The sequence below is a fragment of the Salmo trutta genome, chromosome 12, assembly GCF_901001165.1.
Source record: "Salmo trutta chromosome 12, fSalTru1.1, whole genome shotgun sequence".
NCBI lineage: Eukaryota > Metazoa > Chordata > Actinopteri > Salmoniformes > Salmonidae > Salmo > Salmo trutta.
Window position 1 is genome coordinate 86,741,002 of NC_042968.1, and position 13,148 is coordinate 86,754,149.

Here is a 13,148-nt window from a genome sequence, read left to right on the forward strand (position 1 = left end):
TACTTGTCTACAGAGCAGCAAGAGGAACTTCCCCACTCTGCCTTCAGGCTATGCTCAAACCCTACACCCCAACCTGAGCATGCCGTTCTGCCAACTCTGGTCTCTTGGCCCTGCCACCCCTACGGGAGGACAGCTCCCGCTCAGTCCAAGCTCTTCTCTGTCCTGGCACCCCAGTGGTGGAACTAGTTTTCCCCTGACGCTAGGACAGCAGAGTTCCTGCCCATCTTCCGAAAACATCTGAAACACTACGTCTTCAAAGTATCATAAATAACCCCCCCCCCAAAAAAAATACATATTTTCAGAAACAAACACTTGCACTTTACTTTTTTCCACCCTGACTAGCTCTGACTTTGCTGATAGCTACTTTATTGAGGAAACATATATATACTATGACTGTGATATGTGGTTATCTTAGTAAGTCGCTCTGAATAAGAGCATCTGTCATTTTAGTCATTTAGCAATGTAAATTCAGCAGAAGACAAGTCAGACAGCCATGTTTATTATTATTCTAGATTGAGAGTGTGGGAAATCACTTCATAGCTTACACTAAGAGGTATACTACAAAGAAGGCTCAATGAGTTAGCTAGCTAACTAAGAAAATATGTGTTTTTGGTTGTTGAATCAATTAGACTATGCCCATTTCAAGCTTATCTTTCATGCAACCTGACAGAGCTTGAGAGGATCTACAGAGAAGAATGGGAGAAACTCCCCAAATACAAGTGTGCCAAGCTTGTAGCGTCAAACCCAAGAAGACTCGAGGCTGTAATCGCTGCCAAAGGTGCTTCAACAAAGTACTGAGTAAAGGGTCTGAATACTTATGTAAATGTCATATTTCATAATTTTTTGTTTAATACATTTACAAAATAAAATAAAAACTGTTTTTTTTTTGTCATTATGTAGTATTGTGTGTAGATTGATGAGGAATAAAAACAATTTAATACATTTTAGAATATGGCTATAATGTAACAAAATGGGGAAAAAGTGAAGGGGTCTGAATACTTTCCGAATGCACTGTACACCCCTCTGGTGTGTTGTCTGCTGCTTTGTCTGTTTCCAGCACGGGTTAATCGGAATTAACAGCTGGCGGTTGCTGCGCATGCGCGGATCCTCCACACAGAGGAAATAGCCGGGGAGTAGGTAGCTGCCTGAGAACGAGCGAATACCACGGGTACAGCTGGTTTCTCTTGAAACAATTATGACCGTCTTTCCGTTGTCGCTTTCTCTCAGGTATCTGTTTCCCGGTCGCTGAATGGCGCTGGTTACCGTGCAGCGCTCGCCGACCCCCAGCACCAGTTCCAGCCCCTGTGTTTCGGTAAGCCACGGTCGTTTCGACCCCCCAACCATCGAATCTCTCGCTCGAAGCTTTGGGTTGATTTCCGCTGTTTTTGCGGACTGTACATAACTGCCTTTGTACTTGTACGCATGCGTAAAATGTATATTCATTTTGTAATTACAGTAGCAAATGTATCAGTTCAAATGTGACGCATTGTAGCTATAACTGTTGCAACAAATTTACCAAGCACAGACAATGAAGCGTGTGTTATTAAATAGTATCACATCTTAGTATGGTTTCATGAGGAGAAAGAGGCTACATTTCGTCTGGTAGGTTTCGTCAGCTGCTACTGACATCGCGACGTAACTTCCACGCCGGTAAACCCAGGCTATTAGAAACATCAGCGAGTGACCGTAGTCTAACGTAAAATGGGCAGGTTCGCTCACTAGAATAACTGGCCTCTCCAAGTCATCAAAAAACACTTTATCACACCAGGAACATGGTTTTGTCACTTTCTTTGTTTCCTGGAATAAACCGTGACACGTTTGTTGTTGAAGTAACTAACTAAAGCCACATTTCCTGCTCTTCAGTATGTAATAAAGCCTTGTGGTTCTCGTGACGCGTATGAATGCGGGTAATTTCCAAGTCTCTAGACTGTTGTGTCGTTGGCATGTAAACTAGTAGTTTATTGCCTTGACCGGTGTAGACGTATTATCTATATATGCAAAGCAGCTGAACCGGGTTCCGGTATTTACACACCGCCTGTGTGCCCTGTGCCTCGGTACAGAAGCCTGTCAGGCAATCAGGAAGCAAGAGTTCATGCTGCATATTGCTAAATAGTGCTCTGTCTTCCTGCATGGTTCAAGGGTCACTTGCATAATAGTGAGTGCTAGTAGTTGTAGGCTGCCTGAAGAACCAGATAAATATTCACTCAACATACAATGTGTCTGTCTTAGGTACAGTGCAGTATTATCTGTCAATCTTGCCAGAATATTCCGACCCCTACTGTTACGCTTGTTTTTACTGAACTGCACTGGGGTCGGAATGCGATCACGGAGACACCATGGATCCGGCGCGAGATATGGGTCGAAAAACAAACCTCACAGGTGTGCCATTCCATAATGGCTGCTGTGGCTAATGCTAGCTAGCATGAGGATGAAAACTGCAATTTTTCCAGTATTATCAGCAGCATTTTGACTCCAGTGCAGCTCAGTGTAAACAACTGTAAAGTTGGCTCAGTATCTTCTAGCAACTATCAATCACATTTATTTAGAAAGCCCTTTTTTTTACATCAGCCAATGTCACAAAATGCTATACAGAAGCCCAGCCTAAAACCCCAAACAGCAAGCAATGTAGCTATAGAAGCACGGGACATGCCACTACTCCAACGGTCAATGCCTCTCATTCTTTCTCTTCAGCTCTTGAATGTCACAAGTGGAGCAACAGTAGTGGTTCACTTCTCAGGAGCACGTCCCTCGTTGGCTGCTCTGCCTTTAGAAAGTACTCTTACTCTACATTTCTCACAATGTACATAATAAGAAACTGCAGCAACCCTACATTTAACAAAGAACAAAAACAAAACATCAGCCAATTTTCAGCCTTTTTGCATACACAACAAGTTATGTGTATTTCTCCTATTCTGTGTTTTCATCTAAACCAGAAGACTGTTGGGCCGAAGTGAAATGGTAGGACTTCATTGTGACGTTATCAGATCACGATATAATGTGAGTAACACCTTGATCTCATGAGGATGCTAGATTAGTCATAACACCAGTCAATGCCACAAACTCACCCGAGTTTGAGTGTTTGCTCTGGTGAGTCAGTCAGTGTCAGCCTATCAGGGAATCAGCTCTGTTTATGGCGTAACAGTTTAGTTGCAGAAGATGCCTCAAACTAAGGTAAACCACTACCATGGTTGTTGTTGTCATCAGTCTGTCCTTGAACTGTCTGTTTCGACCAGTTGAGCCTGTTTGGAGTCAAAGACAGTACTGATTAGGAGGTCTGGGGGGACAGAAAGGAATACAACCGGTCATTTGCTTTTAGCTTCCTCAAAACAACGAGTGTGAACTATGTTGCAGAACGTTCCTCACCAGCATTGTGATCTTGGACATGACCCTGTCATTGACATCTCTCTCTGCCTTCCCCCAGTCGAACAGGTTCTGTGAGGTGAGGCCAGATGATAGCCTTGCTTTTCTCCCCCTGCCCTCCACACAGGACCCCAGAAACAGTAGCTGCTACTTCTGCAAAAGCTAATGGGGATACAGATAAACGCACACATCTATCTATCTATCCTTTGTGTAGACCCAGGAGGAGTAGCTGCTGCATCAGCGACTGGGGATCCTAATGAACAAACCCACAACGCATACATGCGCTGTGTCCCATGGCTGGGTGGTGGTGTGGGAGGTGTCTTGTGAGATGCCCACTGGGTCTTCTCGCTCTCTATAACCCCATGCTGAACCTGGCCAGCTCCAATACAATGTTGCTATGACAATGAGGGCCAGACACACTGCTGTAATAGTCCATGGAGTCAAGGGACTCCTACATTCAGTAGATCACCCTTCTCTTCCTGAGTGGTCAAAGTGGAAAACCTTGAATGGCGGTGGGGATTCACCTCATTTTTCCCCCTACCCGTCCTATCCTGCAGATGCCTCAAAATGCACTGCTTTTTTATTAATTTATATATTTTTCAAACAATCCAAAACATATACAGACACACACCTATCTACAACATCACACCTGCCTAGACCCACCTGTTCTTACCCCTATCTCCAGCACCTGCACTACTCTCTGGCCAACATGTCCTCAAATACCACATTCTTAATATTTAGATAATGAAGCGTAGGAGTTTTCCATTGTCTTAAAGATGGAGGATATTGATTGACAGTTATGTACACATTTTTTTTTTATGATAATTGAGGTAAAGCCATCCAACCCACCGGGTATCTCATTGTCCCGTCATATGACATGTCTTGAACTACATGCACACATTTCCATACACCTTGAGGGTTTTGCATGTATGTAAATGTCCCGACTGGTGGAATCTGTGCTTCTCCTCTCACTTCCTGTCCAGACAAATACAAAAACCTGGCCCCTTCCTGGTATCTGACCACACTGACCAACCGTAGTAACCCTGAACCACACTGTCTCCCCACTCTTCATGAATTTCCATTTTGAGGCTCTGGTCATAATTTCTTCGCTCAGCCATATACATTAATGGTTCTCTTTATTTATTTGCAAAAATAGAAGCATAAAATATATACTAGTGGAGTATGTCTTATAGCTGTGTTAATATGGAGATCAGTGTTTTCCCTGTATGCATTTAGCAGAGGTGCATTGCAGTAGATAAATAATGGCCCCCACTGCATTTTTTTTTAAATAAAAAATAAATGTATATATTTTTGGGAAATTATTTAAGATGGAATAATGTTTTCAGTGTAAACTTGAACGACTAAAACCAGATAATGTATATAGGAAAGATAATGGAGCTATATATTTTTAAATAAAATCATCTTTGAGAACTAACAATCACCAAAATAAAAACTAGACAGTCAGGGAGAATCTAAACATGTTTGTGTGTGAATCTTTTTCTCTCGGACCGCGCCTTATAAACAGACTGAGGTCATTTTCCTGGAGAGGGTGAGCAAATTGAATCCAGGCTGAACGGCTCGTCTCTCTCTGCTCTAATAAGGGTAGTTAAACTGCATAGCCTGTTGCACGCAGCCATTCTGTGTGTGTGTGTGTGTGAGAGAGAGAGAGTTGGTCATTCTCGTGTGTGTGTGTGTGTGTGTGTGAGAGAGAGAGAGTTGGTCATTCTCGTGTGTGTGTGTGTGAGAGAAAGAGAGAGTTGGTCATTCTCGTGTGTGTGTGTGTGTGTGTGTGTGTGAGAGAGAGAGAGAGAGAGAGTTGGTCATTCTCGTGTGTGTGTGTGTGTGTGTGTGAGAGAGAGAGTTGGTCATTCTCGTGTGTGTGTGAGAGAGAGAGTTGGTCATTCTCGTGTGTGTGTGAGAGAGAGAGTTGGTCATTCTCGTGTGTGTGTGAGAGAGAGAGAGTTGGTCATTCTCGTGTGTGTGAGAGAGGGAGAGAGAGTTGGTCATTCTCGTGTGTGTGAGAGAGGGAGAGAGTTGGTCATTCTCGTGTGTGTGTGTGAGAGAGAGAGAGTTGGTCATTCTCGTGTGTGTGTGAGAGAGTTGGTCATTCTCGTGTGTGTGAGAGAGTTGGTCATTCTCGTGTGTGTGAGAGAGTTGGTCATTCTCGTGTGTGTGTGTGTGTGTGAGAGAGTTGGTCATTCTCGTGTGTGTGTGTGTGTGAGAGAGAGTTGGTCATTCTCGTGTGTGTGTGTGTGTGAGAGAGAGTTGGTCATTCTCGTGTGTGTGTGTGTGAGAAAGTTGGTCATTCTCGTGTGTGTGTGTGAGAAAGTTGGTCATTCTCGTGTGTGTGTGTGAGAGAGTTGGTCATTCTCGTGTGTGTGTGTGTGAGAGAGTTGGTCATTCTCGTGTGTGTGTGTGTGTGTGAGAGAGAGTTGGTCATTCTCGTGTGTGTGTGTGAGAGAGTTGGTCATTCTCGTGTGTGTGTGTGTGAGAAAGTTGGTCATTCTCGTGTGTGTGTGTGTGAGAGAGTTGGTCATTCTCGTGTGTGTGTGTGTGTGAGAGTTGGTCATTCTCGTGTGTGTGTGTGTGTGTGAGAGAGAGTTGGTCATTCTCGTGTGTGTGTGTGAGAGAGTTGGTCATTCTCGTGTGTGTGTGTGTGTGTGTGTGAGAGAGTTGGTCATTCTCGTGTGTGTGTGTGTGTGTGTGTGTGAGAGAGTTGGTCATTCTCGTGTGTGTGTGTGTGAGAGAGTTGGTCATTCTCGTGTGTGTGTGTGTGTGAGAGAGTTGGTCATTCTCGTGTGTGTGTGTGTGTGAGAGAGTTGGTCATTCTCGTGTGTGTGTGTGTGAGAGAGTTGGTCATTCTCGTGTGTGTGTGTGAGAGAGTTGGTCATTCTCGTGTGTGTGTGTGTGTGTGTGTGTGAGAGAGTTGGTCATTCTCGTGTGTGTGTGTGTGTGTGTGTGTGAGAGAGTTGGTCATTCTCGTGTGTGTGTGTGTGTGTGAGAGAGTTGGTCATTCTCGTGTGTGTGTGTGTGTGTGAGAGAGTTGGTCATTCTCGTGTGTGTGTGTGTGTGTGAGAGAGTTGGTCATTCTCGTGTGTGTGTGTGTGAGAGAGTTGGTCATTCTCGTGTGTGTGTGTGTGAGAGAGTTGGTCATTCTCGTGTGTGTGTGTGTGAGAGAGTTGGTCATTCTCGTGTGTGTGTGTGTGAGAGAGTTGGTCATTCTCGTGTGTGTGTGTGTGAGAGAGTTGGTCATTCTCGTGTGTGTGTGTGTGAGAGAGTTGGTCATTCTCGTGTGTGTGTGTGTGTGTGTGTGAGAGAGTTGGTCATTCTCTCTCGTGTGTGTGTGTGTGTGTGTGTGTGTTAGTGCCAGGGTTGGATTGGTTACTTTCTAAATGTAATCCGTTATTTACTAGTTACCGTTCCAAAATTGTAATCAGTAAAGTAACCTTTGGATTTCCCAAACTCAGTAATCAAAAATGAATATTACCAATTGAACAACATATATTGCAGGATAAATCAATGTTAGATACATAGATACTGGGTGTTGCATTTGACTTGATGGGTTGGATATGTAGTCTTCTTCTAAACCCATTGCTTTCTCCTGCAGATAATCATTTGATTGGGCTATATCTTCACATTAAAAACCAAAGTCTGTAATTTCCAGTCATTCCAATTCATTAAATACCCCTTGATCTTCAAGAATAGTCCTTGGAAATATAGATTAGCCAAAGTTTTTAGATTATGCTCAGGTAAAACAATAAGGATTTATTAGCCTACTCAATTGTAGGGATAAATAATTTTTTCAAATACTGTACAACTATTTGGTGAAATGTGCATTGTGGCTGCTTGAATGGGCAAGTGAAATTATTTTCCTGAAGAGAGGTCGGGGGACCCCCAGATAGCATAAGAACGCGTCATAAACAATGGCCAAATGTGTAGAATTGCAGGAAATTAGCTTTAACGGTAGACTTTGGGTATGAAAAACGGCCCATCTCCTATTCCTTCCTCAATTTTCAAACAGAAATGGGGTATGCCTTTGGTGGTTCATCGACGTGTTATTCTGGTCATGCGCGCCATGACCGACGTACAGAAGCTAGTGTGTTCGCTAAACTAGCCACTTGTAGCTAGCCAATAACTCCTCCAGTATGTGTTGACGTCATTTCACAGGGTTCTACTAAGCTATATGGAATTGTTTTGAGAGGTTCATACAAAGGATAATTTTGCTATTTGATGTATCAAAAAATATATATACAATAATTTGATTTAAACATTTTATATAGCTGTACTGCTATTAGCCCATAAAAACGCATTGAATAACAGATTCACTACATGGAACAACTGATAGACGCCCCCAAAAAATCAAAAGGACGTTTGTTCCGATGCGTCTGTCCTATATCCTGAGATATAAGAAAGATCAGGAAACATTAGTAATTAAAAAAAAAAAATATTTAACCCCTTATTTTTGTCACGAAACAGTGTCCATACATTCTTCCATACATTTTTTGGACTGGTACCAGGGGACGTTAAGACAAGTCTTGAAGCGTCCTTGAGCAAAACAACTTACATGTACATGTTCCTGGGAGTCTCACCTTTACACAGATTAGTGTGTAGCCCATTCTGTTCAACCCCTAAAGACAGAAGTTGGCAGATCGGCTGTACTGACTTCAGATGAGTCCCAAGACGGAGAACACCATCGTGAGAGTCTAATCTTTCCATACAGGGTTCATAATAGTTTGTTGGCCGAACCGTTCAAACAGTACAGAATACCAATTTTCGGGATGTCTCATGGTCTGACAAACACCACTCTGTTACCTTTCACCGCAATGCGGTGGATTGAGACGTGTCAAATGCAAGAAAAACAGATGCATCTAGCTTAAACTGACAGATTTTTTTATGGGATTTAAAACAAATTTTTATGCTGATTTAGATTTCTGTGGGGGCATGGACATCGACTCTAGGGGTTTAACAGAATCTGAACTTTTTAAAAGTGAGATTTTCACTGGACTGTTACTTTAAAACTGCAACATTTTCTCTCAGCCTCATGGCAAAATGTCTAGAGTAGCAGGAAATTAGCACTTATCCTTCCACTTTACTGTGGTTTCAAAATCCTCATCAAAATCCCCCTGAAGAGGGTCATGATAAGTCATGTCAAACTATGTAAAATTGCAGGAAATGCATTTTTAAATGTAAAATAAAAATTTGGGGCGAGGACCCCAATGGACCCTATAAAAGTTCCTATAAAAACATATCTAATTGATGGGATAAACAAGCTGCATTCCTTGCCAAATGACAACAGTTTTATCACGAATTCTAAATGGACTGGATGATTGACGTAGGAAAATATGTGTTCCGACAATGAGCTGCAGTTTTGGAATAATTGTGTCTTGTCTATTTTCCACTTTAGGAAGTGCTAGAGCCATTTAGAATTGGTTAGCCTAGGCTATATCTCCCCTAAACATAGACAGGTTCCACACTGAAAATATGCAAAAATATTTCATTTTGATAAAGATCGAGTGTATTTTCACCAGAATCTTTAAGCATATTTCCACAACTGCAGACCATGTGTAACCATGCCAGCCTAGGACCTCCACATCTGGCTTCTTAACCTGCAGTATTGTCTGAGACCAGACACCCGAACAGCTGATGAAACTGGGGGATAGCACAACCAAAGATTTCTGTATAAACTGTCAGAATCTGTCTCAGAGAAGCTCATCTGAATGCTCGTCGTCGTCACCAGGGTCTTGACCTGACTGCAGTTCGGCGTCGTAACCAACTTCAATATGTAAGTGCTTACCTTCGATGGCTGCTGGCACGCTGGAGAAGTGTTCTTCAAGGATTAATCTGGGTTTCAACTGTTCCGGGCAGATGGAAGACAGCGTGTATGGTGTCCTGTGGTCGAGCAGTTTGCTGATGTCAGCGTTGTGAACAGAGTGCCCCATGGTGGGGTTATGGTATGGGCAGGCATAAGCTACGGACAACAAACACAATTGCATTTTATTGATGGCAATTTGAATGCACAGCGATACTGTGACGAGATCCTGAGACCCATTGTCGTGCCATTTATCTGCTGCCATCACCTCATGTTTCAGCATAATGTACAGCCCCGTGTCGCAAGGATCTGTACACAATTCCTGGAAGCTGAAAATGTCCCAGTTCTTCTTCTATGGCCTGCATACTCACTAGACATGTCACCCATTGAGCATGTTTGGGATGCTCTGGATCGACGTGTACAACGTTACAGTTCCTGCCAATATCCAGCAACTTCACACAGCAATTGAAGAGTGGGACAACATTCCAGAGGCCACAATCACAGCACAAGGTGCACCTGTGTAATGTTCATGCTGTTTAATCATCTTCTTGATATGCCACACCTGTAAATGGATGGATTATCTTGGAAAATGAGAAATTCTCACTAACAGGCATGTAAACAAATTTGTGCCCCAAAAATTGAGAAATAAGCTTTTTGTAAATGTGGAACATTTCTGGGATCTTTTATTTCAGCTCATGAAACATGGGACCAACACTTTACATGATGAATTTATATTTTTGTTCAGTATACTTACCAAGTTAGCAAACCCTTCCCCTAACCCTCCTTAACTTAACCCTAACCCATAGCCTAGCTAACGTTAGCGATATCATGTTTGGAAAATTAAAACATATTGTACGTTTTGCAAATGCATCACGTATAATACGAATTGGAATTCGTAACATATCATACGACATGTGTGGTGGACATTCAGAAATGTATACATACCATACACAATTTAGTATTTTGTTACGTTTTGTATCTCGGATTTACGTAGGCTACACCACTGCTGTTGTCCTTACCTCCAAGCGTTTATTCAAGTTGGATCATCTTTGGATGCCGACAGCAAAAGCACCATTGGAAGAGCTTGGACTGTAGCCTACCAAAGCCTATTCCGGCTCCTTCCCACGATCCATCAAACGCATTTGGTGGGTCATCATAGTGGTCTCTGACTTGTGGTCAGACTCGCTCAGGTGAAACTAACTTAAACTTGCGCTTTTTTTCAATGTTTATTTGAATGTCATTCGCTAGGTTTCCATTCAATTTGCGACCGATTTTCATGCGAATTTTCTAAAATGTGCATATGGCGCGTTTTTCACGAGATGTTTCCATGAAACGGACTTATTGCGGATAAAAATCTGTGCGTGGTGACGTATACACATAAAATAAAGGTTAAATTCCCAGGTACCGAATGGAAAAATACAAGTTACATGGGTTTCCAGCGCATTTTCAACACTACTGATGGTTTTGTCACAAATACTGTTGCGTTATAAAGCAAATGTGCCCACTCTGGTGTTGTCTGGTGTGCTCTAGCCAACTGCTCAACAGGTCGCATATACAGTGCGGGTATGACTACCTACATTGAGATTATGGATACGAGCCATTTCATTTTATTTGTCAAATGGCAGCCACATCGATTATAATGTCACCAGAATACGACCCTCAATATTTATTGGAAAGGAGCATCAAGCTCATCACGTGCACTTTCATCACCCTGTTCAGTTCATCATTTATTTAATTTGTAGTTTAATAAACTGTATGCTTTCCTGAGTCCTAGTGGGAGGACCACACAACATATCACGTGACTCCAAGTTTACTTCGATATGATGAATAGTATATCAATATTTGTGCATAAAGGCGTTTCCACCGCAATTTCTCATATAATTAATTGTATCGACAAAATGAAATCCCACGATGTCAACAAATAAATGGTCTGATAGCATTTATAAAATTGTACTGGTGTATTGTTTCCATCAGTCAGGTCATGATTTATCACACATCAGATAATTCATCCACATGGTTATTGAAACAGAAAGGTGTCAGAAAAATGGTGCAAACATTCTTTCTGAATTGAAAAGTAACCCTAGAAATAATCATGTAGTTCTTCAAAAGTATCTGTAAATCTGATATAATATTTTTGCTGGTAAGGTAGTGGATTACAGTTAAAACCCTTTTTGAATCAGTTAAATGGGATCCGTTACCTCAGCTGGTCAGTGTGAGAGTTGGTCATTCTCTGGACTAGCTGACCACACTGATGTTGTGTTCTCTCCTCAGGAGTCTGGCAGTGGGGAGGATGACCGGCGCTCTCAGCCTAGGAGGTAAGACAGACACACACCCCCGATATCATCACTCTTGTTTGTGACACTACAAATGTCACTCTGTGTCATTGTGACATCAGAGAGAGACCATGTGCAATTGTGAGAAATCTGAGAAATGTGGCAGTAAGCAGGTTTCCATTGACCCAGGTTTATTCGACAAAAGCAATGTTGCAAATAAAAATCATTGAGACGTGTAATGGAAACGGAATAAATATCCTCTCTAGGGATATATACGCAACAGCCAGTGTAATCCCGTGGCGCGATATTCAAATACCTTAGAAATGCTATTACTTCAATTTCTCAAACATATGACTATTTTACACCATTTTTAAAGACAAGACTCTCGTTAATCTAACCACACCGTCCGATTTCAGAAAGGCTTTACAACGAAAGCAAAACATTAGATTATGTCAGCAGACTACCCAGCCAGAAATAATCAGACACCCATTTTTCAAGCTAGCATATAATGTCACATAAACCCAAACCACAGCTAAATGCAGCACTAACCTTTGATCTTCATCAGATGACAATCCTAGGACATTATGTTATACAATACATGCATGTTTTGTTCAATCAAGTTCATATTTATATCAAAAACCAGCTTTTTACATTAGCATGTGACGTTCAGAACTAGCATACCCACCGCAAACTTCCGGTGAATTTACTAAATTACTCACGATAAACGTTCACAAAAAACATAATTATTTTAAGAATTATAGATACAGACCTCCTTTATGCAATCGCTATGTCCGATTTTAAAATAGCTTTTCGGTGAAAGCACATTTTGCAATATTCTGAGTAGATAGCCCAGCCATCACGGGCTAGCTATTTAGACACCCACCAAGTTTAGCCCTCACCAAAGTCAGATTTACTATAAGAAAAATGTTATTACCTTTGCTGTTCTTCGTCAGAATGCACTCCCAGGACTTCTACTTCAATAACAAATGTTGGTTTGGTTCAAAATAATCCATAGTTATGTTCAAATATCCTCTGTTTTGTTTGTGCGTTCAAGACACTATCCGAAGGGTAAATAAGGGTGACGCGCCCGATGCATTTCGTGACAAAAAAATTCTAAATATTCCATTACCGTACTTCGAAGCATGTCAACCGCTGTTTAAAATCAATTGTTATGCAATTTTTCTCGTAAAAAAGCGATAATATTCCGACCGGGAGTCGTTGTTTTAGTTCAAAGACAGAGAAAATAAAAACATGGGGTCGCCTCGTGCACGCGCCTCAGTCTCATTGTACTCTGATTGACCACCATCCAAATGCGCTAATGTTTTTCAGCCAGGGGCTGCAAAGACATTCAGCTTTTTCCCGGGTTCTGAGAGCCTATGGGAGCCGTAGGAAGTGTCACGTTACAGCAAAGATCCTCAGTTTTCAATAAAGAGAGTCAAGAAGCCCAAGAAATTGTCAGACAGGCCACTTCCTGTAAGGAATCTTCTCAGGTTTTTGCCTGCCATATGAGTTCTGTTATACTCACAGACACCATTCAAACAGTTTTAGAAACTTTAGGGTGTTTTCTATCCAAAGCCAATAATTATATGCATATTCTAGTTTCTGGGCAGTAGTAATAACCAGATTAAATCGGGTACGTTTTTTAATCCGGCCGTGTAAATACTGCCCCCTATCCCTAACAGGTTAAATATATATATATATATATA

The 13,148-nt window shown here is 41.8% G+C and overlaps 1 protein-coding gene across 1 annotated transcript in view; it reads left to right on the forward strand.

The window, feature by feature from the left end:
* Window positions 1-1,103: 1,103 nt before the first annotated feature.
* Window positions 1,104-13,148, forward strand: part of LOC115204577 (protein phosphatase Slingshot homolog 1) — a gene marked incomplete in the record, with an annotated part of 41,385 nt that continues 29,340 nt past the window's right edge. Inside the window, 2 exon segments of the mRNA XM_029770239.1 lie at window positions 1,104-1,312; window positions 11,441-11,484. Coding sequence (XP_029626099.1) covers window positions 1,250-1,312; window positions 11,441-11,484 — 107 coding nt within the window.